General features: G+C 46.7%; 1 protein-coding gene across 3 annotated transcripts in view; it reads left to right on the top strand.

Moving 5' to 3' along the window:
* DBNDD1 (dysbindin domain containing 1) overlaps positions 1 to 27,044 on the top strand; it is a 42,313-nt gene that overhangs the window by 11,294 nt on the left and 3,975 nt on the right. For 2 of the 3 annotated variants that reach the window (XM_068261799.1, XM_068261798.1), the window contains exons 2-4: positions 7,381 to 7,440; positions 20,402 to 20,563; positions 26,310 to 26,453. In XM_068261799.1, coding sequence (XP_068117900.1) covers positions 7,381 to 7,440; positions 20,402 to 20,563; positions 26,310 to 26,453 — 366 coding nt within the window. The remainder of the gene's footprint in view (positions 1 to 7,380; positions 7,441 to 20,401; positions 20,564 to 26,309; positions 26,454 to 27,044) is intronic. The other variant, XM_068261800.1, reaches the window with a different exon arrangement.

Genomic DNA, 27,044 nt, shown 5'->3' with positions numbered 1-27,044 from the left:
GTCACTCATGGCGCACAGACGCCCGCTTCAGAAGCGGCTGTCACCCGATACAACATACTGAGACAATGCCCTATTTCTCTTTTTTGTTATTGGCCACAATGAATAGGGCCTAAAAACGTTCTAAAGTTAGTTAAGCCTCTAATCTGCTTATTATAGCGCGAACTGGGGAGGCATGCGCCTGTCCGATGGCACCCAGGATGCACAGCACCCAACATATGCTGCAGTTTTTTACGCAGCATGAACTCACTGACATTGAGATACTGTTTTCTCGTATCTCCCCCCCTGGTCACACCAGGGGCGTTCTGTTTATTTCTATGAGCTTATGGCTGGCCCTAAGCTATACAAATGTTCTCATTTCTTCATGTTCCTGTTCAAATGTTCTTAAAGTGTCCGATTATATGGTTTTGTTTAATTATATACAGCATGGGAAACCGAGGCATGTGAATAAAGTAGACCTGGTTATGATCCACGTCCACCCTCCCAATTCTAGACATGGGCCCTGACTTAAATACCTCTCATACCCCGAATCTTTCCTCTATCAAGATTCTAACACATAACGTGAAGGGTCTCAATTCCCCAAACAAGCGCAGACTAGCCTGCAAATATTACGCAAATTTAAAAGCCGATATCATTTCCCTCCAGGAAACCCACTACAAGAGAGGCCATGAACCTAAATTTTGGCACAAATCATACCAGTCAGTTTTCTATGCCTCGGCTTCCCAGAAAAAGTGTGGGGTGGCTATCTTGATCCACAAGCGAATCTTATTTTCCATGAACAATATCCACAGAGATAAGGAAGGAAGATATATAATAGTCACAGGTGAAATTCAAGGGGCACCAATAACGCTCATCTCGGTATATGCCCCCTCGGAGGGACAGCAGTCCTTTTTTAACGCACTGTCAGATAAAATAGCTACATATAGGAGGGGGAGAGTCCTGATCATGGGCAACTTTAACGCAACCCTGGACGGCAGAGGCGATGGCTCCCATAGAAGATCCTCATCTACCAGATCTTTCTTACAATTTATAAAAAGCACTAATACATGGGACGCATGGAGGGCGGACCATCCGGGGGAGAAGGGGCACACATTTTTTCACACCCCCACCACTGCTACACCAGGATAGACTATATTCTGTTAGATGCCCCCTCCCTGAGCAACATGGACAAGTCAGAGATCCTCGAGATCTCTTGGTCGGATCATGCCCCAGTAGTGGCAAGCTTAAACTCCCTATGCAGCAATAGCCCCCCTAGCTGGAGACTAAATGACTCTATGTTGGTAGACACCGAGACAGCTTGTACAATTTTAGAGGAGATAAAGCAATTCTTCCAACAAAATGCCCCTACTGACACTACACAAGCAATAAGATGGGCAGCCCACAAAGCTACCGTAAGAGGAAAGCTGATCCAGATAGCAGCTAGAATGAAGAGACAGGCCAGAGCAAAGACCACCTCACTGATGAATGAAATCAGGAGACTGGAGCTAGCACATGCAATCAGTAACGACCCAACCACTTTTAGCCAACTACAGGCTCTTAGACAAGAACTATGTAAATTGCTCTATTCTAAAGCCGATCACTCACTAAGGTTAACTAACCAAAAGTTCTATGAAAAAGGCAATAAGCCTGACACGATGCTAGCTAGGAAATTATCACAGAGGCTTGCACTTAACAGACTCAATCCAATCCGAGACGCCCAGGGGCAGATGATCCATGACCCTCGACTGATCTTGCAGCAATTTGCTAAATACTATAGTGACCTCTATAACGGATCCACTACAGATAAACACCAGACCCCCATTACAGCAATATCGGAGTATCTCTCCAACATCCCTATACCCAGACTGGATCCCTTACAGGCGGCTAACCTGAATGCTCAAGTGACACCTGAGGAGGTGGTGGAGGCGATTAAAACCCTTAAGCCCTCCAAGGCCCCTGGCCCAGACGGCTACTCACCCCAGTACTATAAGGTCCATAAGGAACTATTGGCACCAGAACTAGCAACTCTTATGAACCGACTAATGATGGGTGAAGAGGAACTCCCCCCAGATATGCTTAGAGCTACAATAGTAGTGATTCCCAAACCGGGAAGGGATCCGGGCGATGTAAAAAACTATCGCCCGATCTCTTTAATTAACACAGACCTTAAGCTAATAGCGAAAGTTTTCTCTACAAGACTTAACAAATGTCTGCATACCGTTATCTACCCGGACCAGACGGGATTTATTCTCGGACGTCAAACCACAGACAATGTACGTAGGACACTGGGGGTCATGGGGGTTATGCGGGCCTGTCGGACGCCTTCTCTGCTCCTCTCTTTGGATGCGGAGAAGGCGTTCGACAGGGTCGACTGGAGATATATGAGGATGGTGATGCATAGATTCGGCCTACCGGCCAGTTTTTTGAATATAGTCAGAAGCATGTACACTGGACCGACAGCGTATGTGAGTAACATGGGGCTATCTTTACAACATTTCCCAATACTTAACGGGACGAGACAGGGGTGCCCCCTCTCCCCCCTGCTATTTGCTCTATGCATAGAGCCTCTTGCCATCCAGGTTAGAAACAGCCCAGATATTTCGGGAATAGATGTTGGAGGGTCTGCATACAAGATTGCACTTTTCCCAGACGACACCATATATACACTCTCTAATCCACAGGTCTCTCTCCCTAATCTCTTTAAAGTCCTTGACAGCTTTAGCAAAACATCAGGCTTCAAAATAAACAAAACTAAATCAGAAGCCATGGCAATAGGCCTGTCTGAAACCCAGAAGCAGGCACTCTCCGCCTCCTTCGGATTTAAATTTAGAGACAAGGCCCTCAAGTATTTGGGTATTCTCCTGACCCCTGAAAAAGAGTCCCTCTACAAGGCAAACTATCCCCCTATGCTAAATACCCTCCATGGTCTATTAAATGAATGGTCACAATATGGTATATCTCTCACGGGGCGTATCGCAGCTGTGAAGATGACAATCTTACCCAAAATTCTGTACTTATTTACGGCCCTTCCTATAGCGGTAGACACAAAAGACATCCGGAAGCTTCAGTCTCACATAACAAGGTTTGTCTGGGGAAACCGTCCACCCAGGATCAGATATCAATTTTTAGCTAGAAGCAAGTTGCAGGGAGGGTTCGGAGCACCGAAACTTCTACACTATTACCGAGCATCTAGACTAGCCCAGATCTTACAATGGGCCACTCCGGAGGGGGTGACTAGATGGGTGGACCTTGAAGCAGCCTTAGTTAGACCCTTTCCTATCTTTAACCTTATCTGGACAGCTAACCCCAATACTACCCGCTCAAATCAATCATATATAATACAAACCTCCTTAAACATTTGGAAAAACATAGCCAAATCACTGGGCCTAAAAAGAAATAGTTCACAGCTGACCTCTTTCTTTGGTAATAAAGACTTCCCCCCAGGTCTGAACCTTCAGACTTGGTCAAAATGGATCGAAAGGGATATCACCTGCATTAGGGACATAATTTCAGAAGGCCAGCTACTTTCCTGGGGAGACCTTTCTAGTAAACACTCCCTGCCCCCGTCTGAGATCTTCCGATATCTTCAATTAAGAGGATACACACAAGCATTAATAAAGAGGGACCTGAGAATCGACCTCCATGAAATAGAAAAAGAGTTCCTTAATAGAACAATAAAGAAAGGTCTTATCTCTGAAATGTATTCAATTCTTTGGTATCAAACCCTAGACGACATTACTTCGGCCATGAGCAAATGGCAGGATAGGTTACAACGCTCTTTAGATGACAAAGCTTTGCTCTCGATCTACAGTAGTATGGCTAAATCCTCTACCAACGTTATACTTAAAGAACGCTCATATAAGATCTTATATGATTGGTATTGCACCCCAGCCAAGCTGTCTCAATGGGGCTTGATCCCCTCCGATCTATGTTACAGGGGATGCGGTCATAGTGCAGACCAGCTGCATTGCTGGTGGAGCTGCCCAATGGTCCGCTCATTCTGGGTCATGAGCTTTAGGCTAATATCGGAGGTACTGGGACGTGAGGTCCAGCCTGACCCGTGGGTAGCCATATTCCATAAATATTTACCCAAGCTAACCAAATATGCCAACGCATTTATAGCCCAGGTCTGCAACGCAGCCCTTTCCTTATTGGCACAAACCTGGAAAAGCCCCCCGCCATCTAAAGCAAACCTGATCACCAAAGTGAAAGAAATATATTCAATGGAATACCTTACCTCATCCATCTCTAATAAACCAGACCACTTCCTGGGTACGTGGGGCTGCTGGTCCGACTGGATATCCTCAACAGGCACACTTTAAGCCCTCCACCAATGGGATACCTCAGTCGAACCTAATCAATAGATACCCAGGAACTGATAGTATTGTTTTTCAGATTGGTATGCCTCGGATACTTCCCATGCTCTGTTTACATGCCTGATTTCGGACACTGTTTGTATATATTCTGTTGTTGTTCTTTGTTCTGTTTAGTGGTATTCTCACCCTTTATGCTATTTTATGAAGCACGCCACAGCTATGATTTTCAATCCGGCAGCCTGGACTCTTTCGCTCATGGCCACAGTAATAGACTACATTATCCTACTGCTAACAATGCCATGGACTAGTCACCCTCCCCAAGGGCTTATTAAAGCCACTTAATACACGGTTGCCTACAGACATTTCTACTAATGTATAACCTGATTGTAACTGTATATGCATAAAGCTTCTGTTAACTCTTTCAGTCAATAAAAACTAAAGTTGAAAAAAAAGAAAGAGACTGGGCAAAAACGGCCTGCATGGCAGATATCCAAGCCGCAAACCACTTTTAAGCAAAAAGAACATTAAGGCTCGTCTCAATTTTGCTAAAAAAACATCTCAATGATTGCCAAGACTTTTGGGAAAATTCCTTGTGGACCGACGAGACAAAAGTTGAACTTTTTGGAAGGTGCGTGTCCCGTTACATCTGGCGTAGAAGTAACACAGCATTTCAGCAAAAGAACATACCAACAGTAAAATATGGTGGTGGTAGTGTGATGGTCTGGGGTTGTTTTGCTGCTTCACGACCTGATAGGCTTGCTGTGATACATGGAACCATGAATTCTACTGTCTACCAAAAAATCCTGAAGGAGAATGTCCGGCCATCTGTTCGTCAACTAAAGCGATCTTGGGTGCTGCAGCAGGACAATGACCCAAAACACACCAGCAAATCCACCTCTGAATGGCTGAAGAAAAACAAAATGAAGACTTTGGAGTGGCCTAGTCAAAGTCCTGACCTGAATCCTATTGAGATGTTGTGGCATGACCTTAAAAAGGCGGTTCATGCTAGAAAACCCTCAAATAAAGCTGAATTACAACAATTCTGCAAAGATGAGTGGGCCAAAATTCTTCCAGAGCGCTGTAAAAGACTTGTTGCAAGTTATCGCAAACGCTTGATTGCAGTTATTGCTGCTAAGGGTGGCCTAACCAGTTATTAGGCTCAGGGGGCAATTTCTTTTTCACACAGGGCCATGTAGGTTTTGAGGTTTTTTTCTCACTAATAAAAACTATCATTTAAAACTGCACTTTGTGTTCAATTATGTTATCTTTGACTAATAGTTAACGGTTTTTGATGAGCAGAAACATTTAAGTGTGACAAACATGCAAAAGGAAGGGGCAAATAGTTTTTCACCCCACTGTATACAGCATACCATAAATTTATTATATAGAGGGCAGGCTGTATATAATGTATACCCCTCTGCTAGACATGTACTGTACACAACGCAGGTTATATATACAGCATACACTAAGGCAGGTTATATCTACAGCATACCATACATTTATTATATAGAGGGCAGGCTGTATATACTGTATACCCCTCTGCTAGACATGTACTGTACACAAGGCAGGTTATATATACAGCATACACTACATTTATTATATAGAGGACAGGCTGTATATAATGTATACCCCTCTGCTAAACATGTACTGTACACAAGGAAGGTTATATATACAGCATACACTACATTTATTATATAGAGGGCAGGCTGTATATACTGTATACACCTCTGCTAGACATGTACTGCTATATGCACTATACACAAGGCAGGTTATATCTACAGCATTGCTATACATTTATTATATAGAGGGCAGGCTGTATATACTGTATACCCCTCTGCTAGACATGTGCTGTTCACAAGGCAGGTTATATATACAGCATACAATACATTTATTATATAGAGGGCAGGCTGTATATACTGTATACCCACATGCTAGACATGTACTGTACACATGGCAGGTTATATTTACAGCATACCATACATTTATTATATAGAGGGCAGGCTGTATATACTGTATACCCCTCTCATAAACGTACTGCTATATGCACTATACACAAGGTAGGTTATATATACAGCATGCCATACATTTATTATATAGAGGGCAGGCTGTATATACTGTATACCCCTCTGCTTGACATGTACTGTACACAAGGAAGGTTATGTATACAACATACAATACATTTATTATATAGAGGACAGGCTGTATATACACTGCATACCTCTCTGCTAGACATGCACTGCTATGTACTATGCACAAGGCAGGTTATATATACAGCATGCTATACATTTATTCTATAAAGGGCAGGCTGTATATATATATATATATATATATATATATATATATATGTATATATATATATATATATATATATATATATATATATATATATATATATATATATATATACAGCATGCTATACATTTATTATATAGAGGGCAGGCTATATATACTGTATACCCCTCTGCTAGATGTACTGCTAGATGTATTATACACAAGGCAGGTTATATATACAGCATGCTATTCATTTATTATATAGAGGGCAGGCTGTATATACTGTATACCCCTCTGCTAGAAGTACTACTATATGTATTACCGTATACACAAGGCAGGTTATATACACAGCATACTGTACATTTATTAAATAGAGGGCAGGCTGCATATACTGTATACCACCCTGCTAGACGTACTGCTATATGCAGTATACACAAGTCAGGTCATATATACACCATACTATACATTATATAGAGGGCAGGCTTTACATACTGTATACCCCTCTGCTTCTCTGTTCAATACACAAGGCAGGCTGTATATAAAGCATAGTATATATTTATTATATAAAGGGCAGGCTGTATATACAGCATAATAATATAGAGGGCTCATAGGGCTTGCTATATATACTGTATGCCAGAATATCTGCTGTATACAGACAGGCTGTATACACGTTATACCATACATCACCATATATTTACAGGGCATGCTGTATACAGGTCAGCCACAACATTACAACCACTGGTGAAGTGAATAACATTGATTGTCTTATTAGAGTTGCAACTGTTCAGCATTTTCACTCACACATCTTATCTCACAGAGGCTGATAGCATGGAGGAATCTTCTGAGTACCGATGCCAGCAGCTCTTAGCTCCAGCAGGTGGGTGCCAGGGTCCGTGCTGCTGCACAGTACAGTGGTGTCGGGGTCTATGTTGCTGCACAGTAAGGTGGTGCCGGGGTCTGTGTTGCTGCACAGTAAGGTGGTGCCGGGGTTTGTGTTGCTGCACAGTAAGGTGGTGCCGGGGTTGTGTTGCTGCACAGTAAGGTGGTGTCGGGGTTGTGTTGCTGCACAGTAAGGTGGTGCCGAGGTCTGTGTTGCTGCACAGTAAGGTGGTGCCGGGGTTGTGTTGCTGCACGGTAAGGTGGTGCCGGGGTGGTGTTGCTGCACAGTAAGGTGGTGCCGGGGTCCGTGCTGCTGCACAGTACAGTGGTGTCGGGGTCTATGTTGCTGCACAGTAAGGTGGTGCCGGGGTTGTGTTGCTGCACAGTAAGGTGGTGTCGGGGTCTATGTTGCTGTACAGTAAAGTGGTGCCGGGGTTTGTGTTGCTGCACAGTAAGGTGGTGCCAGGGTTGTGTTGCTGCACAGTAAGGTGGTGCTCGGGTTGTGTTGCTGCACAGTAAGGTGGTGCCCGGGTTGTGTTGCTGCACAGTACGGTGGTGCCCGGGTTGTGTTGCTGCACAGTAAGGTGGTGCCGGGGTCTGTGTTGTTGCACAGTAAGGTGGTGCCAGGTTGTGTTGCTGCACAGTAAGGTGGTGCTGGGGTCTGTGTTGCTGCACAGAAAGGTGGTCCCGGGGTCGTGTTGCTGCACAGTAAGGTGGTGCCGAGGTCTGTGTTGCTGCACAGTAAGGTGGTGTCGGGGTTGTGTTGCTGCACATTAAGGTGGTGCCGGGGTCCGTGTTGCTGCACAGTAAGGTGGTGCCGGGGTCTGTGTTGCTGCACAGTAAGGTGGTGCCGGGGTTGTGTTGCTGCACAGTAAGGTGGTCCCGGGGTCGTGTTGCTGCACAGTAAGGTGGTGCCGAGGTCTGTGTTGCTGCACAGTAAGGTGGTGTCGGGGTTGTGTTGCTGCACAGTAAGGTGGTGTCGGGGTCGTGTTGCTGCACAGTAAGGTGGTGCCGGGGTCTGTGTTGCTGCACAGTAAGGTGGTGCCGGGGTTGTGTTGCTGCACAGTAAGGTGGTGCCGGGGTTGTGTTGCTGCACGGTAAGGTGGTGCCCGGGTTGTGTTGCTGCACAGTAGGCGGTGTCGGGTCTGTGTTGCTGCACTGTAAGGTGGTGCCGGGGTTGTGTTGCTGCACAGTAAGGTGGTCCCGGGGTCGTGTTGCTGCACAGTAAGGTGGTGCCGAGGTCTGTGTTGCTGCACAGTAAGGTGGTGTCGGGGTTGTGTTGCTGCACATTAAGGTGGTGTCGGGGTTGTGTCACTGCACAGTAAGGTGGTGCCGGGGTCCGTGTTGCTGCACAGTAAGGTGGTGCCGGGGTCTGTGTTGCTGCACAGTAAGGTGGTGCCGGGGTCCGTGTTGCTGCACAGTAAGGTGGTGCTGGGGTTGTGTTGCTGCACAGTAAGGTGGTGCCGGCGTCTGTGTTGCTGCACAGTAAGGTGGTGCCGGGGTCCGTGCTGCTGCACAGTACAGTGGTTCCGGGGTCTGTGTTGCTGCACAGTAAGGTGGTGTCGGGGTCTGTGTTGCTGCACAGTAAGCTGGTGCCGGGGTCTGTGTTGCTGCACAGTAAAGTGGTGCCGGGGTTGTGTTGCTGCACAGTAAGGTGGTGCCGGGGTCTGTGTTGCTGCACAGTAAGGTGGTGCCGGGGTCGCGTTGCTGCACAGTAAGGTGGTGCTGAGGTCCGTGTTGCTGCACAGTAAGGTGGTGTCTGGGTTGTGTTGCTGCACAGTAAGGTGGTGCCGAGGTCTGTGTTGCTGCACAGTAAGGTGGTGCCGGGGTTGTGTTGCTGCACAGTAAGGTGGTGCCGGGGTCTGTGTTGCTGCACAGTAAGGTGGTGTCGGGGTCTGTGTTGCTGCACAGTAAGGTGGTGCCGAGGTTGTGTTGCTGCACAGTACAGTAAGGTGGTGCCGGGGTCCGTGCTGCTGCACAGTAAGGTGGTGCCGGGGTCCGTGCTGCTGCACAGTGAGGTGGTGCCGGGGTTGTGTTGCTGCACAGTAAGGTGGTGCCGGGGTCTGTGTTGCTGCACAGTAAGGTGGTGCCGGGGTCCGTGCTGCTGCACAGTGAGGTGGTGCCGGGGTTGTGTTGCTGCACAGTAAGGTGGTGCCGGGGTCTGTGTTGCTGCACAGTAAGGTGGTGTCGAGGTCTGTGTTGCTGCACAGTAAGGTGGTGCCGGGGTTGTGTTGCTGCACAGTAAGGTGGTGCCGGGGTCTGTGTTGTTGCACAGTAAGGTGGTGCCGGGTTGTGTTGCTGCACAGTAAGGTGGTGTCGGGGTTGTGTTGCTGCACAGTAAGGTGGTGCCGGGGTCTGTGTTGCTGCACAGTAAGGTGGTGTCGGGGTCTGTGTTGCTGCACAGTAAGGTGGTGCCGGGGTGGTGTTGCTGCACAGTACAGTGGTGCCGGGGTCTGTGTTGCTGCACAGTAAGGTGGTGCCGGGGTGTGTGTTGCTGCACAGTAAGGTGGTGTCGGGGTCTGTGTTGCTGCACAGTAAGATGGTGCCGAGGTGGTGTTGCTGCACAGTAAGGTGGTGCCGGGGTTGTGTTGCTGCACAGTAAGGTGGTGCCGGGGTCTGTGTTGCTGCACAGTAAGGTGGTGCCGGGGTCTGTGTTACTGCACAGTAGGCGGTGTCGGGTCTGTGTTGCTACACAGTACAGTGGTGCCGGGGTCTGTGTTGCTGTACAGTAAGGTGATGCCAGGGTCTGTGTTGCTGCACAGTAAGGTGGTGCCAGGGTTGTTTTGCTGCACAGTAAGGTGGTGCCGGGGTCTGTGTTGCTGCACAGTAAGGTGGTGTCGGGGTAGTGTTGCTGCACAGTAAGGTGGTGCCGGAGTTGTGTTGCTGCACAGTAAGGTGGTGTCAGGGTCTGTGTTGTTGCACAGTAAGGTGGTGCCGGGGTCTGTATTGCTGCACAGTAAGGTGGTGCCAGGGTGGTGTTGCTGAACAGTTAGGTGGTGCCGGGGTCTGTGTTGCTGCATAGTGAGGTGGTGCCGGGGTGGTGTTGCTGCAGAGTACAGTGGTGTCGGGGTCTATGTTGCTGCACAGTAAGGTGGTGCCGGGGTCTGTGTTGCTGAACAGTAAGGTGGTGCCGGGGTCTGTGTTGCTGCACAGTAAGGTGGTGCCGGGGTGGTGTTGCTGCACAGTAAGGTGGTGCCGGGGTCCGTGCTGCTGCACAGTAAGGTGGTGTCGAGGTCTGTGTTGCTGCACAGTAAGGTGGTGCCGGGGTCCGTGCTGCTGCACAGTAAGATGGTGCTGGGGTCCGTGCTGCTGCACAATAAGGTGGTGTCGGGGTCTGTGTTGCTGCACAGTAGGCGGTGTCGGGTCTGTGTTGCTGTACAGTAAGGTGGTGCCCGGGTTGTGTTGCTGCACAGTAAGGTGGTGCCGGGGTCTGTGTTGCTGCACAGTAGGCGGTGTCGGGTCTGTGCTGCTGTACAGTAAGGTCGTGCCCGGGTTGTGTTGCTGCACAGTAAGGTGGTGCCCGGGTTGTGTTGCTGCACAGTAAGGTGGTGCCAGGGTCTGTGTTGCTGCACAGTAAGGTGGTGCCAGGGTTGTGTTGCTGCACAGTAAGGTGGTGCCAGGGTTGTGTTGCTGCACAGTAAGGTGGTGCCGGGGTGGTGTTGCTGCACAGTAAGGTGGTGCCGGGGTTGTGTTGCTGCACAGTAAGGTGGTGTCGGGGTCTGTGTTGCTGCACAGTAGGCGGTGTCGGGTCTGTGTTGCTGTACAGTAAGGTGGTGCCCGGGTTGTGTTGCTGCACAGTAAGGTGGTGCCCGGGTTGTGTTGCTGCACAGTAAGGTGGTGCCCGGGTTGTGTTGCTGCACAGTAAGGTGGTGCCGGGGTGGTGTTGCTGCACAGTAAGGTGGTGCCAGGGTTGTGTTGCTGCACAGTAAGGTGGTGCCGGGGTGGTGTTGCTGCACAGTAAGGTGGTGCCAGGGTTGTGTTGCTGCACGGTAAGGTGGTGCCGGGGTGGTGTTGCTGCACAGTAAGGTGGTGCCAGGGTCTGTGTTGCTGCACAGTAAGGTGGTGCCAGGGTTGTGTTGCTGCACAGTAAGGTGGTGCCAGGGTTGTGTTGCTGCACAGTAAGGTGGTGCCGGGGTGGTGTTGCTGCACAGTAAGGTGGTGCCGGGGTTGTGTTGCTGCACAGTAAGGTGGTGTCGGGGTCTGTGTTGTTGCACAGTAAGGTGGTGTCGGGGTCTGTGTTGTTGCACAGTAAGGTGGTGCCAGGGTCTGTGTTGCTGCACAGTAAGGTAGTGCAGGACCTATATAAGTATATATACTGTATATCTATATAGAGACAGAGAGTGTGAGGAGGCCCATTACTGCTGCTTATAGAGATAAGGGTAGCAGGATTCCAGCTGCAGTGGGGCATGATGGAGTCACAGGAAATAACATTTCCACTTCCTGTTACCCACCAAAATTTGCATCACTTCTGACCATCCCGAATCATAACACATTTCTTGTTGTCTGGAGCTCTGGAGTAATCTGTGAATCCTACCTAATAATCCTGAAGTGTCCCTTCGTCCTGTCCGTGTGTCACTGCTTTTGCGCTACTGCGCATGTCAAGCACTGACAGCCATTAGGACAAGACGCAGGGTGGACAGCCGGCTGAGTGGGCGGGCGAGAGAGCGAGCGCGCGAGCAGCAGGTGTGCGTGCACGTGGCCTGTGCGCGACCGGTGGGTGCGCGCGCATGCAGCAATTGCAGAGCTAGAGCCCGTTTTCAAAGGGCTTAGGTCACTAGTACAGATTAAAGCCTGTACACAGGTATGAGGCCTGTAGCCCAGCAAGGAGAGGAACTTGATCCTTCAGTTCCAGGGTCCGAGGCTTTACAGACATGTTACTAGCTTTTAGGCTAGCAATGCATCTGTTTCTATAGAGAGGGGCCGATGGTTATGCAAACCAGGCGAAGTCCCAAGCGCTCACGTGCCCAGGACCATGTCATTGTATTATTATTTGAAACTGTGCAATTCAATTTGCTAACAGGCTTCCCTGCAGACCATCACTTTTTTTTTCTCCCTGTAAAGACCATAAATAAATCGATCGGGCATGCTTATGGCGGCATCGATTTTCATCAGATTCAATGATAATTATTGAATCGGATGGTCGGCTGACCGCCAAGTCGAGTAGTGTGTGGGCACTGTAAGTGTTCCAGAAATGCTGCGGCATTCAAAAAAATAAACCCAACCCATTTTTAGGGATGGCCCTGCCTAGAAGAACTCATGGAGAAGCATGTGATCAGTTTGATCAGCTGATAGATTTGTAAGGTTTTGATTTGCTGGTCCTGATCATGTGTTAAATCAGGAAGTCATCACAGCACATTAGGACCTTACAAATCTATCAGCTAATCAAACTGGTCACATGCTTCTCCAGGAGTTCTTCTAATCAAGGCTATCCCTACCCATTTTGTTACTATTGATTTGCATTTGAAATACATTAAGTGCGATTTATATGCCATATGCAGAACAATAGTGCAGGTTGTATTGTGTATTTAGAATCAATGATCACTGTTCCCGTGTGTAGTGTGTCGGACCGTTCACCCCAGTGTGAGCAGTCCCTGATACACAGTCCTGTGTGTCATTTGTGACATTAGGCCTCTGGTTTTTGCATTGTGCTATAAGTAAAGGCTGTGTGATGGGAATCAGCATTAGACGACTGCTGATGTCAGGTCTGCAGCATTAGTTGCTGAATTGCGAGTTTGCTGACATCTGCCAGCACAGGTAATGAGCTTGTTACCAGGAAACGGCATGTGGTGATGCCAGCGGTGTCACTGGTGGCTCCCCGGAGACTGGCATGCTGAATGTCACATGGCATTTCATCCCCCTCAGGAACCTGGAAGCACAACTGCAGAGCGCAATAGCAGAAGGTTCCACGATTTACTGAATATCAGCAGTGAATGGCCGCCGGCATTCAGGAGAAAAGCAGAAAATGTGGCTGTTAAGAGGCTGTGGGATTAGCAGTTTTTTGTATTGAGATAGGGACTGTAGGTCCGTTATGAACCTGAATCAGTCCATAAGGGCTGGTTCACACGGGCGTCTGCTGAGCTTTTGCTTGGCATTGCGTTCAAACGCCAGCGTTTAAACGCCAGCGTTTAAAAGCTAGCTTTTGAAAGCTTTTGAAAAGCGTTCAAGGCTAGCAGTTCTGGTCTCTGCTATTGTTTCCTGGCGTTTACCGCCTCTGAAAGCAGCATGTTGCTTTTGAAACTAGACGCAACGCTGGGATCTACTGCCAGGCTTTCATGAAAGCCTGCAAAAGCCAGCTCTAAATGCTCCCATTCACTTGCATGGGATGGCAGTAGATCCCAAAAAACGCTGCGTCTAAAACGCTGCGTTAAACGCCACAAAAACGCCCGTCTGAACCAGCCCTAAGTCAAAACACTGTGCTATCTCTGTCCCCTGTCCCTCCTCTATGCCCCCTTGTGTCTCCAGGGTCCCCCTCTATATCACCTCTGTTACTCTGTGGCTCTAGTGTCCCCCTCTGCACCCCTCTGTCTCCTCCCCTAACTGTGCCAGAGGCGGGACAAGGTCCTCCAGCACCCAAGGCTGTGACACCAAAGTGCGCCCCTCCATCCCTCCCACCTCAGCCGTCACACACTGACTGCTATTAGACTAAGAGCTGCCCCAGGGCCCCCAACCCCTTAATCTCTGTTATCTGGCTAGTTATCCTCTTTTCTTATTTCTCTCTGCTTCAAACACAATAGGGGAATGATAGCTGAGTGAGTTGTGTGCCCCCTCTTACACTGCACCCTGAGGCTGGAGCCTCTCTCGCCTCTGCTCGGCCCTGACTGTGGCACCTCTGTTCCTGTGCACCCTCAGTGTACTGCAGCAAAATGCCATATTACTGGTGTTAAAAACATTTTTTCTTTGAATATTTTAAAATCGATTGGCTCAAAAACTACAAGGTCTTTTCGAAAACATTTTTTTACTTGTTCGCACAGAATCAAATTTCACAGTTTCGTATCGGCAATTTGTTCGTACTTCGGGTGTTTGTAAATCGTGCACTACCTGTATCTACTTCTTTTTTTGGGGCACAATGCTTGTAAGGATAGTATAATTTTGTCTTCTTAAAGGACTCCCGAGGCAAGCAATCTAATCCATCGTTACTTAGCTGGGGCCAGGGATTGGCTTTCGAGTCCAGAAGGACTCGAATTCGGAATTCAAATGAAGTATACTGACTTCAGGTGTGACCACAGGCAACAGGGGGTTAACTTACTCAGAAGTCTTCGGGGACGTCTGCGTTCCATTACGCGTCATAGGCGTAATGAAAGTCGCGTTCCATGACTCCATACCGCGCTACCTCTTTTAAGCCGGAAAGAGGTAGAGCGCTATGGAGTCATGGAACGCGACTTTCATTACGCCTATGACGCGTAATGGAACGCAGAACAGGTTGGGGAACTTTACGGGTGGCCAGCGGGACACCTAGGAGCACCGGAGCTGCGGCGAGGGACCAAAATGACTTCTAGGGGCTGGAAGAAGCCCCAGGTAAGTAAAGACAGATTAGATTGTTTGCCTCGGGAGTCCTTTAAGGGCTGGTACAGGTAGACAGCTGTTGGCATCGGTCCACATCATTAAGGGCCAAGATCCCTGTTTGTCTAAGGCCTCCTGCACACTGCAAATCCAATTTACGATTCTGATTTGCGATTCCGATTTTGCCTGGATGCTATCAACACAAAAAGAAAAAAACGCAGCATGCAGTACCAGAATCGCATGTAAAATCGAATTTGCATGTAAAATCGCGTCAAAATCGCAAATTGGAATCGCATGTAGTGCGCAAGAGAGCCCTCAATGCCTTTGCTGTTGACTGCACGCTGCTGGTAATAGAATTTTCCAAAATGCTGCATATAGCTTCTAGCATCGTTTGCAATCAAGATTCCGTATGCTCCTAGGGGCTCAAAATACGATGACAGAACAAGGGAACAGATGCCAAATGCTTTTGTGCTCAGTAAAGAAGACTCCAACAACTGGCCTTTAGAGATGACTCGAACCTCAGATTTTGAGTTCACGAACCTCGAAAGCGAACTTCCGCAAAAGTTCGCGAACCTGCGAACTCGGTGAACCGCAATAGACTTCAATGGGCAGGTGAACTTGAAAAACTACAAACACTGTCTCTGGCAACCAAAGTGATGGAAAAGATGTTTCAAGATGTCTAACACCTGGAGGGGGGCATGGCGGAGTGGGATACATACCAAAAGTCCCTGGGAAAATTACGGATTTGACGCACAGCAGGGTTATAATCCCTAAAGGGCAGAAATCACATTGCATTCCTAAATTGGAGGCATCCCCCCAGAAGATCTACCAACTTTAGTTCATGCCTTCATTACCTCTCGACTGGACTACTGAAATGCTCTCTACACTGGCCTTCCAAAAAAGGTCTTATACCGCCTACAGCTGATACAGAATACTGCTGCCAGACTGCTAACCAACCAACACCGTCACTGCCACATAACACCAGTCCTGCACTCCCTTCACTGGCTACCTATAGAATGGAGGGTCCTATTCAAGATCGGCCTACTGACATTTAAATCTCTGAATAATCTGGGCTCTGGATACATGAAAGATATGTTGCAGCTGCGTAGCAATCCCCGCATTCTCAGATCCACAGGTTCTAATAATCTAGTCATACCCAGAGTACACTTGAAAACTTTTAGCCCCAGAGCCTTCTGCCATGCTGCCCCTACGTTTTGGAACTCCTTACCTCAACAGATGAGGACAGCTCCATCCCTGGACGTGTTTAAATCCAGACTGAAAACCCACCTGTTCAGTTTGGCATTTGCAGAAATATAACTTTTGTTGTGTGAATACTTCATCCTACTACTAATTACTGAATCTGAGAGAGCTAAAGCGCTTTGAGTCCTACGGGAGAAAAGCGCTATAGAAATGTTATTGTATTGTATTGTATAAAGTGCTTGAAAACATCTTGCGTGTGTAGACATGGATTGGCAGGTAGTGTGAGTGTACTGCTTCACACTGACAGACCAAACTCACTGTGTAACGCACCGCAAACAGCTGTTTGTGTAGTGATGGCCATGCTGGACTGGTGCGCACGATGGCGAGAGTACAGGCGATGGCGGTTTTGCAGCCCATATGGTCGCCGGGCTGAGGTAGCTCAATGACAGAACAGCAGTGACTGTCCAGCTGATAGAATTTGGTCTGTCCACAATGAAGCAACAAACTTATTTTCTTGGGTGTGCCCCCTAATACACTCATATAGGTCATTGCTTCATTGTGATACGCAAGCCCCTTCATGCAAGGTAACGATTACGAAAAGGAATTGGCACATGTACATGCCTTTTGTTTTGTTGTTGCAGCCAGAAAAAATTAGGCAGGCATGTACATGCAACAGAAAAGTTATTACTTCTTTTGTTAGTGGCCGCTGCTTGCAAAAATTCAGGAATCCACCTGGAGTCCTGGACCCTGTTGGTGGTGGCGGAGAAGACAATCAAGTGGCCTGCAGGCAGAGATGCTGTGCGGGGACTAACTTAGTCTTGGGGCAGGCAGCTGCAGGCAGGCAGGCAAAGATGCTGTGTGGGGACTGACTTATTCCTTCGGGCAGGCAGTAGCCCCCTGGGATCCATGCCTCATTCATTTTGATAAAGGTGAGGTACTGAACACTGTTTTTGACCTAGGTGACTTCTCTTCTCACTGACAATGCCTCCAGCTGCGCTGAAGGTCCTTTCTGACAGGACGCTTGAGGCAGGGCAAGCCAGAAGTTGGGTGGCAAATTGTGACAGCTCTGGCCAAAGGTCAAGTAATCCAGGGGTCCGGAGTGGGAGCCTGAGAAACGGCTACCACCACACATCCAGATGGACCTTGACCCAACGCTGTGTGCCAGAGATTACACCACTTGCCTTTCAACATCACAGTACAGTTTGGATATCGCCTTTTTTAGAAAAATAATTGCGGCCTGGTATCTTCCACTGCGGTGTCCCAATCGCCACAAATTTTCGGAAAGCCTCCACCAGCTGGCATGGTAACAGCTGGCGAGCTAACAGTTCCGCTAAGCCATTTGTCAGACGCCGGACAAGTGGGTGACTGGCAGACATTGGTTTCTTCCGCTCAAAGATTTCTTAATAGACACCTGGCTGCTGTGGGCAGAGGATCAGGAACCACTGGTATAATACAGTGTGCAGTCACACAGATGCAGTGAAAGGTATGCACTTACTGGTATATAAAATAGTGTGCAGTCACACAGATGCAGTGAAAGGTATGCGAATCGGGGTTCGATTCCGGTCTGGAGTGGGAGCCTGAGAAACGGCTACCACCACACATCCAAGGAAGGCAGAAAGCACAGCACACAAGTCCCGACTCTGGGAGGTAGTGACGAAAAATAACAATACAGGAGGACTCTTCGAGGCCCTGCTGACTGCTGTATAATGATGAGACTAATACACTTTAAATCCTATAACGTGGAGGGCAAGTCTTCCATCCATTCATGTGAAACGTATGCACTGACTGGTATAATACAATGTGCAGTCACACAGATGCAGTGAAAGGTATGCACTGACTGGTATAATAATACAATGTGCAGTCACACAAATGCAGTGAAAGGTATGCACTGACTGCTGGTATAATACAATGACTGCTGTATAATGATGAGACGAATACACTTGAAATCCTATAACGAGAATCTGTTATGGAGGGCAAGTCTGCCATCCATTCAAGTGAAAGGCATGCATGCACTGACTGGTATAATACAATGTGCAGTCACACAAATGCAGTGAAAGTTATGCACTGACTGCTGGTATAATACAATGTGCAGTCACACAGATGCAGCGAAAGGTATACACTGACTGCTGGTATAATACAATGTGCAGTCACACAGATGCAGTGAAAGGTATGCAGTGACTGCTGGTATAATACAATGTGCAGTCACACAAATGCAGTGGAAATGTACTGACTGCTGGTATAATACAATGTGCAGTCACACAGATGCAGTGAAAGGTATGCACTGACTGCTGGTATAATACAATGTGCAGTCACACAGATGCAGTGGAAATGTACTGTCTGCTGGTATAATACAATGTGCAGTCACACAGATGCAGTGAAAGGTATACACTGACTGTGCTGGGCCTGGCACAGTATAGCAATTAGCAAGGGTCAGCTGCGACAGACAGGGCTGTATAACATTAGCTCTCAAAAGAGCTTTTTTGCGGTGCTTTTCAGCAACAAATATCAGCAAGGAGCAAGCTAACAAGACCTGTGTCTGCTGACTGTGATGTAGAGGGTCAAAGTTTAGCCCAGTGATGTAGTATAGGGGGCGGGTCAAACTCGCTATGTGTTCACATTTCAACGCGAACCCCCGTTGTTCACGCGAACAAGTTCGCCAGCGAACCGTTCGGGCCATCTCTATTGGCCTTGGGGATTGTCCCTAAAACAGGACATATTTACAGTTATTTACAGCTGCACAGCCCTGTATTGTAAAAAATAGCCTGGTCTTTAGGGGGTGTAAGTCTATGGGCGTCAAGTGGTTAAAGATATTGCATAAAGCGTACCTAAAAATGCGATATGATGAGATGGATGCACATAGGCACCTTTTTATTTTCTTTTTCATTGCAAGGGTTAATAAGGCAGTGCATTATCTGTGGAGTGCAGCAGCTCTCCTGAAAAGTATTTAGATGCAAAAACACTTGTGTCTGGATGAAGAAACACTCCTGATAACAGGGTAATTATTTCTATTGTGTGGTAGCTGAATGTCACATTGATATAGCTGCTGCTTACACGTCACACTTTTGTAGCCCTTAACCCTGAGCTGTTACTCAGAGGGATGGCTGACTGTGGTATCAGTGCAGGCGCAGGGCCGGGAATGGAGCTGCACTAGTTTATACACGTGCCAGATTCTCGTCAGAGGCGATCGTTATTGGCTGTCTCAGCTGAATTTCATCTGGTGTGTTTACAGGGCTTAATAGCAGGGATGGATTAAGATGTAATGGGCCCTAGGTTAGGTGGTAGATTTGGGTAGTAGAAGCTGGAGTGGAGAGAGGGCAAAGAAGGTGGCAGGTGGGCCCCTCGACACCCATTAGGCCCCAAGCACCTGCCTATGTTGCCTCGTGGATGATCGTGCTCTGCTTAAAGGGGAACTGAAGAGAGAGGTATATGGAGGCTGCAATGTTTATTTCCTTTTAAGCAATACCAGTTGCCTGGCAGCCTTGCTGATCCTCTGCCTCTAATACTATTAGCCATAGCCCCTGAACAAGCATGCAGCAGATCAGGTGTTTCAGACTTTAAAGTCAGATCTGACTAGACTAGCTGCATGCTTGTTTCTGGTGTTATTCAGATACTACTGCAGAGAAATAGACCAGCAGGGCTGCCAGGCAACTGGTATTGATTAAAAGGAAATAAATATGGCAGCCTCCGTATACCTCTTACTTCAGTTCCCCTTTAAGAGAGGCAGTTTTTCATTAAAGGACAACTGAAGCAAGAGGGATATGGGGGCTGCCAGTTGCCTGGCTTTCCTGCTGATCCTCTGCCTTTAATACTTTTAGCCATAGACCCTGAACAAGCATGCAGCATATCAGGTGTTTTTGACATTATTGTCTAGATCTGTCCAGATTAGCTGCATGCTTGTTTCTGGTGTGATTTACACACTACTGCAGCCAAAGAGATCAGCAGGGCTGTATTAAAAGGAAATAAATATGGCAGCCTCCATATCCCTCTGGTTACAGTTGTCCTTTAAGAGAAGGAGTTTTTCATTAAAAGGTATCCTGAGTGTTATGAATAGGTAGCATTCAACAAAGCTTCAGGTTGGAGTTGAGCTTGTAGCCAGATACCCTCCAATGGAGATGTTTAATGTTTATGAATAACTGGTGTGACAGATTTCATGTAAGGTCTATGAATTGACATTTCACCTTTCTCATGCCCCTTGATGAAAAGGCCTTTATCAGATGCTTAGCTGTGAATAACCCTTGGCATTGTCCTCCTTCTTGTAGCCCGTGCCCAGCAGAGCAGAGATGCAGAGCGCCAGGCATTCGCACAGCTTCCCGGCCCTACAGCGGTGACTGTAGAGGAGGCCCAACAAGCCCGGGCTGTCCAGGAGGAAGCTGGAGTCCCGCCACCCTGTTCTGGCCTCTTACAGGTTGCGGAGAGAAGACGTGAGTACTCTCACTGTAGCTGTACAATGTTGTGCGCTATTGGGCCTTAAAGAGGAACGCCAGTGAAAATAATGTAATAAAAAAGGTGCTTCATTGCAAAATCTTTCCTCTCCCTGATTTACATTCTGACATTTATCACATGGTGACATTTTTACTGCTGGCAGGTGTTGTCAGTGGAAGGAGATGCTGCTTGCTTTTTTGGCAGTTGGACCCAGCTGTAAACAGCTGTTATGTCCCACAATACATTGAGGTTCACAGACAGGAAACTGTCACACTGTGGGATGGGTTTCACCACAAGATCAGCCATACAGAGCCCCCTGATGATCCGTTTGAGAAAAGGAATAGATTTCTCATGGGAAAGGGGGTATCAGCTACTGATTGGGATGAAGTTCAATTCTTGGTCACGGTTTTTCTTTAAAGCGGTATTAAACTTTGACATAATATTCAATAAAAATGTGTTTTCCTACTTTTTATATACAATACAGTTATTATATTTGCTTTTATGCATACTGTAAGTATTAATATTAGAAATTACAAGTTTCCAAAGTACAGTTTTATTTGTTTTGAAAGCTGCCACTGTATTTTATTCATAACTGGTGTATTTATATTATAATGTACCCAGTAATGATTTCTGAGCAGTGGATCAGTTCTGGACACATTAGAAGAAGTTTCTTCACAGTCAGGGAATGTTTATAGTCATCTCTGCTACAATTAAGTAAACACAAGATAATGTTATCACCAGTTCAGATGTGGATCTCCCTGCAGGGAGATTTCTATTGAAAAAGTAAGTCCTGTGTTTTAACCCTTTGAATGATGTTCTGCTACAAAAAATGTGGTGGAATATGCTATAAATAATCTTTTAGAGCAAAGAAGAAATCCTGGGTTTTATACCACTTTAAAGTAAATGGAAACTTAAAAAAAAGGCAGCAGATACTTACCTAAGGAGAACAAAGGCTCTGGGTCCTATAGAGCCTTCCCTCTACTCTCCTGGTCCTCTTGTTTAAGCGGTGGCTGCACCATTTGAATCCCCCGCCGTGGGGCTCCTGAAGACAGGCAGCTCTGTACTGCACGTGTGTGAGTACGTGAGAGAGGGCGCTCACGCGTGCACAGTTTGGAACCGCCCGTCTTTGGGAGCACTCAGGCTCCAGAAGACTTCCAAAGCCTCCTTTGGTGGCAGATAGATCAGTATTTGACCAAGCCGGGGAGATACGCAGATAGAGCACTTCTCTTGCACAGACTGGCCGGGACTGGAGGAAGTTACGGGACATGGTACCAGAGCTGCAGGCAGCGGAGGATGGCGGCGTGGGAGCGATCCATGCGCATGGGGCTAGAGGAAGCCCCAGGTGTGTATAAAACTTTTAGTTTACAGTGGCTCTGGTTTCCTTTAAGTCCAAAAAAACGGATATGTCCATGGTATGTCTCAGGTAAAATACATACCAATGGCATTGTGATTTAGCAATTTGACAAAGTCATAAAAAATTGAGGTGGGACCCATAGGAGCAGCACATCCTCAATGTATCTCCCCAAGTAGAGTATGTATGCCATGTAGAATGACAAATCCTTGATAAAAACAAAACAATCTTCCCACCAACCCAAAAGCAGGTTGGCGAAAGATGGTGCCCATTGAACTGCTTTTGGTCTGTAGAAAGAACGGCTCGAAAAGATGAAATAATTGTGCTGTAATATCCAGGACCAGGAGAAACAAGGAATGAGTGTGATATTGTATTCCCTTAGTCAGAAGGTATTTGACTGCTTCCACCCCCAATTCATGGCTGATATTGCTGTAAAGAGCGTCAACATTGAGACTAGCCAAATCTGTGTCTTCAGAGACTCTCACATCCAAATTTTTGGTACAGAGGTTCTTCGTGTCTTTTATGTCAGATGGTAAAGTTTCTACAAAGGGGTGAAAAATTGGTCTACATATTTGCTCATTCTGTGTAATGTTGTCATTCCCTGATGCAATCGGTCTTCCTGGGGGGTTGGTATGGATCTTATACACTTTGGGAAGCGCATAGAACTCCAAGATGGTAGGTACGCGATTGTTCATGTTTGTCCAATCATTTTTACCCAAGATCCCCTGCGATAGATCCTCCTTTAGGAGTACTTTTGTTTCTTTAATAAAAAAAATGAACCAGACACCTACCAAAGGAGAGGTAAGACTCTGGGTCCTATAGCGCTTTCCGTATCCTCTCTCGGATCCCTCGTTCCAGCACTGGCTCACCCGGTAACAGTTTTCAAGCAAATTGTTCAAATATTGCTTTCCACTGCCGAAGGAGGCATCGGAAGTCTTCGAAGAGCCCGGGTGCTCCAGAAGACTAACGTTTTTGTACTGCGCCTGCGAGATCACACTCTCTCACGTGATTACGCAGGCGCAGTACAGAGCCGCCTCTCTTCGGGAGTACTTGGCGGAGCATTCAAATGGGGAAGCCAGCGCTGCAACGAGGGCATCAGGAGAGGAACAGGAAGGCTCTATGGGACCCAGTGGCTTCCCTCTCCTTAGGTAAGTATCTGGTTCATTTTTTTAAACAATTCCCATTAGCTTCAACTACCTGCGGACCGAGCGAGTATGAATCTACGGTGGGCAGGGGGCGTTGTGGTTCTGACCGGAGGTAAACTCTACGTCCCATTGACCGCTCGTCCCCGCCGCTGTCGTCGCTCTGTCCCCACCGCAATATGCTGCCCTGCCGCCTCTATGACGGCAGAGCACTGTGCGCCGGGCAGGAGCCGTTTTCATTGGCTCCTGGCCCTGTCATTCATGTAAGCCGTTCTCATTGGCTTACATGGAGTGACAGGGTCAGGAGCCAATGAAAGCGGCTCCTGACCAGCACACGGCGCTCTGCGGTCATAGCGACGGCAGAGAGAGCAGCCTGCGGCGGGGACAGAGCGGCGTGTCCGGCGGGAGTGACGAATTATTGCGGCGATTCGTCGGGAAGCGGCGGTTTTCTGGACCAACACCCTCTGGTCCTTAAGGGGGCAGAGTGTGCTGGTCCTGAAGGGGTTAAAGTGAACCTAAGGTGAAAATAAACTGAAGAGATAAACAATTGTATTTATCCTCCTACTCCTAAAAATGACCTTTTTTTAGCTATCCCATGGTTTTATTTAAACATTTACAAAGTTGATTGAATGTTTTGTTGTCTCTACTTTAGGGCCCATCAAGTGTCCCTAAATAAAAATACAAGGAATTATTAACCTTTTTCTATCTCCCTTTGCTCAGAGAAGTTGTATTCTGCCAGGAAAACTTTTATGGCTGTAATCTGCTTATCAGTGATGTTTACTATATTCCCTAAAAAATTAACTCTTAGGCAGCAAAATCAAAAAAGTAAAACAGCCTGGCCCATATGCATTTCATTTTCTCACAGGTGATATTTCACATCTTGCCATAAAATGCATTTTAAACCACCAGCAAGCAAGAAAATACTTAAAATAAATCTGATGGTACTTTTTCACTAACTTTTGGGTATTTTTCAAATGAAAAATTCTGAAAAGTTATTTTAAAGAGAAGATGAAAATTATCTCATAGGAGATAACGCAGGTGAAAAAATGAATTGCATTACACCACACAACAAAATCCATTCAAAAGTTCAAAAAATCACTATCCAAGCACCTAATACAAGCAGCTCGAATTCTTATCGCCCGCCATTGGAAATCCACTACTGCGCCCTCAATTTCTGAATAGCTTACTGAAATAAACATGATTAGCCTCATGGAATCTATGACCCACACTATACCTAACACGGAAGAGGCATACAAAAAGACATGGATACACTGGAATATACTCGCATATAAACCGAGGTACCCACTTTTCCCTCAGAAACCAGGAACGCGTCATTGACTCGCATATAAGCCCCCTGAAAAATTAGGCTTATATGCGAGTATATACAGTATGTTTGTTGAGACAGATGAATACAGAGAGGCTATAGCAATCACCTAACATCCCTTCCTGGACCACTTCTCACCCCTTGAGCGTTCAATATTGAAAAACCTGGAACATGCACTCACCCTTAGCACCACATGGGACGGACCCTCGGGGCCTCCCTGGGACCCTGCAGGTGAGCAGGACTTCTTCTTTCTTTTCTCCCCCTCTCCCATTCCCCCTTATTTTCTCTACTTACTTCTCTCAACTCTTCATACTTTCCTCAGTGATACTATGGACCAGGGAAGACCGTTTTTGTTTTGGTCTCCTTCCTCTAGATATCACTCTCCTCTATGTTGCCAGACGATAATTTCCTCGCAATACACTAAAATGGGTTTTCCTTTTTTGTCCATGGAGCAGGGAAAAGTAGAGGTACCCAATCACACCCTCTCCAATTCTCTGCCTCTAGTCCCCCTGGTGGATTGATCCCTCTGGGCCCCAGGGGTTCCTTTGTAAAACCTTATCACTCTCCTGAAGGTCGTGAATTGGATTCCTATATTTTTCGCCCCTAACTCAGGGTTGCCTCTCTCCCCACCCTGCTCTAAACTTTGATTGCACTTTACTCAATGAGCTAGAGACATAGACTAACCTAACCTAAGGGTCTGAACTTTTTAAATATGCATTTGAAGGGGGTATACTACGAACATTTTTTAAATTATAAGCTTGTAAATAGTGATGGACGCAAAACGGAAAAAATGCACCTTTATTTCCAAATAAAATATTGGCGCCATACATTGTGATAGGGACAAAATTGAAATGGTGTCATAATCGAGACAAACGGACAAATAAAATACATAGGTTTTTATCATGGTAGCGTGGATTATTTTAAAGCTATAATGGACGAAAACTGAGAAATAATGAATTCCATTTTTTCTTATTAATCCTGTTAAAATGCATTTATAAAAAAAATAATTCTTAGCAAAATGTACCGCCCAAAGAAAGCCTAATTAGTGGCGGAAATAACAAGATATAGATCAATAAATTGTGTTAAGAAGTGATAAAGTTATTAGCGAATAAATGGGAGGTGAAAATTGCTCTGATGCATAAGGTGTAAAATCCCCGCGAGCTGAAATGGTTAATGTTCTATATCACCTTGCCACCAGCACATTTTATATGACTAGTTATTTTCTTTATTGAAATTTTTAAATAAAGAATTTGAATAAAATATGAATTGCATATGGGCCTCTGTTTATTATTATGTTCTGCACTGTACATACACACGTGACATGTTTATCTCATCACGTCACATGTCACCTCGAGTACACTTTGGGAAAAGGAGGTGTAGGATCAGCGATTCGTTTTTTGCATTCCTCAGGAATTTTAGGCTCATCATTGAGTTCTGTACTCTGTCTATGATAACAATATTTTCTCCTTTGATTAGAGAGTTTGATAACAGTGTCCGAATTGTCTTGCAGTTCCTGAAGGACTTTTCTACCTGTACCACTGACATTGTCTGATTGTACGCTGTGTCTTTAAGCCCACAGTAGGGTATCAATGTCCTTTTGAGCCAGTTGCACAAAGAGGTCAACCGGATCAATATCACCCCATGGAAATGGACTCTCAGACTAGGATATTAGTAACTACTTACTTTTTTCCTTAGAGATGGTTAATGGAATGCTAATCATTCTGAGTCGATGCAAATGTATGCATCTTGGAAAATGGACCAATCAAAGGCAGCTTGGCCCATTTCCAAGCTACATGCCTGATTCCCATGTGTGACTGATGTGTAACAGACAGATGTGGCAGATTTAGATGCATTGACTATAATAAACGTCTGCTGTGTGTGGCCAAGTCTGGAAAGGCTCATCACATGTGTTCTGTTTCCCCCGGCAGAGCCTCTGAGCAGCGTCTCCTCTCTTGAAGTGCACTTTGATCTCCTGGACCTGACGGAGCTCACCGATATGTCGGATCAGGAGCTGGCGGAGGTGTTCGCTGACTCGGATGATGAGAATCCTCACAATGAGCCGCCACCACCAGGTGTGACGTGAGGCCTCTCTGTAGCATTGTCTCTGATATCTGCTATTATAATGATAAAAATACATATAAACATGTGCGGTATACACCCAACTCTGCCTAATACTAACTACAGCAGCCTCCGAAACAATTTAATGAAATGCAAAACTGCCCTGGCATTTATGGGGGCATGGACTGCAGCAGAAGGGGTTATCTGACTTTATTGCAGATACACGCCATGCCACTCTCCATCTTCCAGATAATTCCACCGTTACAACTGGAAGTTCAGCTGTGAAGGCGGAAGTGTCGGGTTAATGTAGAGCAGCGTACAGTGCAGTGGTAACAGGCGGCGATACAGGTAAGTTAACCGCTTCTGCTGAGGACCACACACCTATACATGCACCCAAACTTACTCTTGGCATTAGATGGACTATGAGATGCAAATAATTCTGGTGTGTATGCAGATTGAATGCAGATTTTATGAAGCCTGGAATTGGACCATTCAGATGCACTACCCTTCCTGATGACTTTGGCCTAATTTCAGAGCTGCATACAATTTGCATACACGCCAGAATTGCTAGCATCTCATTGGCTCTTGACACTCTCACGTCAGGG

Source organism: Hyperolius riggenbachi, chromosome 11 (genome assembly GCF_040937935.1).
Source record: "Hyperolius riggenbachi isolate aHypRig1 chromosome 11, aHypRig1.pri, whole genome shotgun sequence".
Taxonomy (NCBI): domain Eukaryota; kingdom Metazoa; phylum Chordata; class Amphibia; order Anura; family Hyperoliidae; genus Hyperolius; species Hyperolius riggenbachi.
Note: the sequence above shows the minus strand (reverse complement) of the source record. Positions and strands in the feature narration are given on the sequence as shown.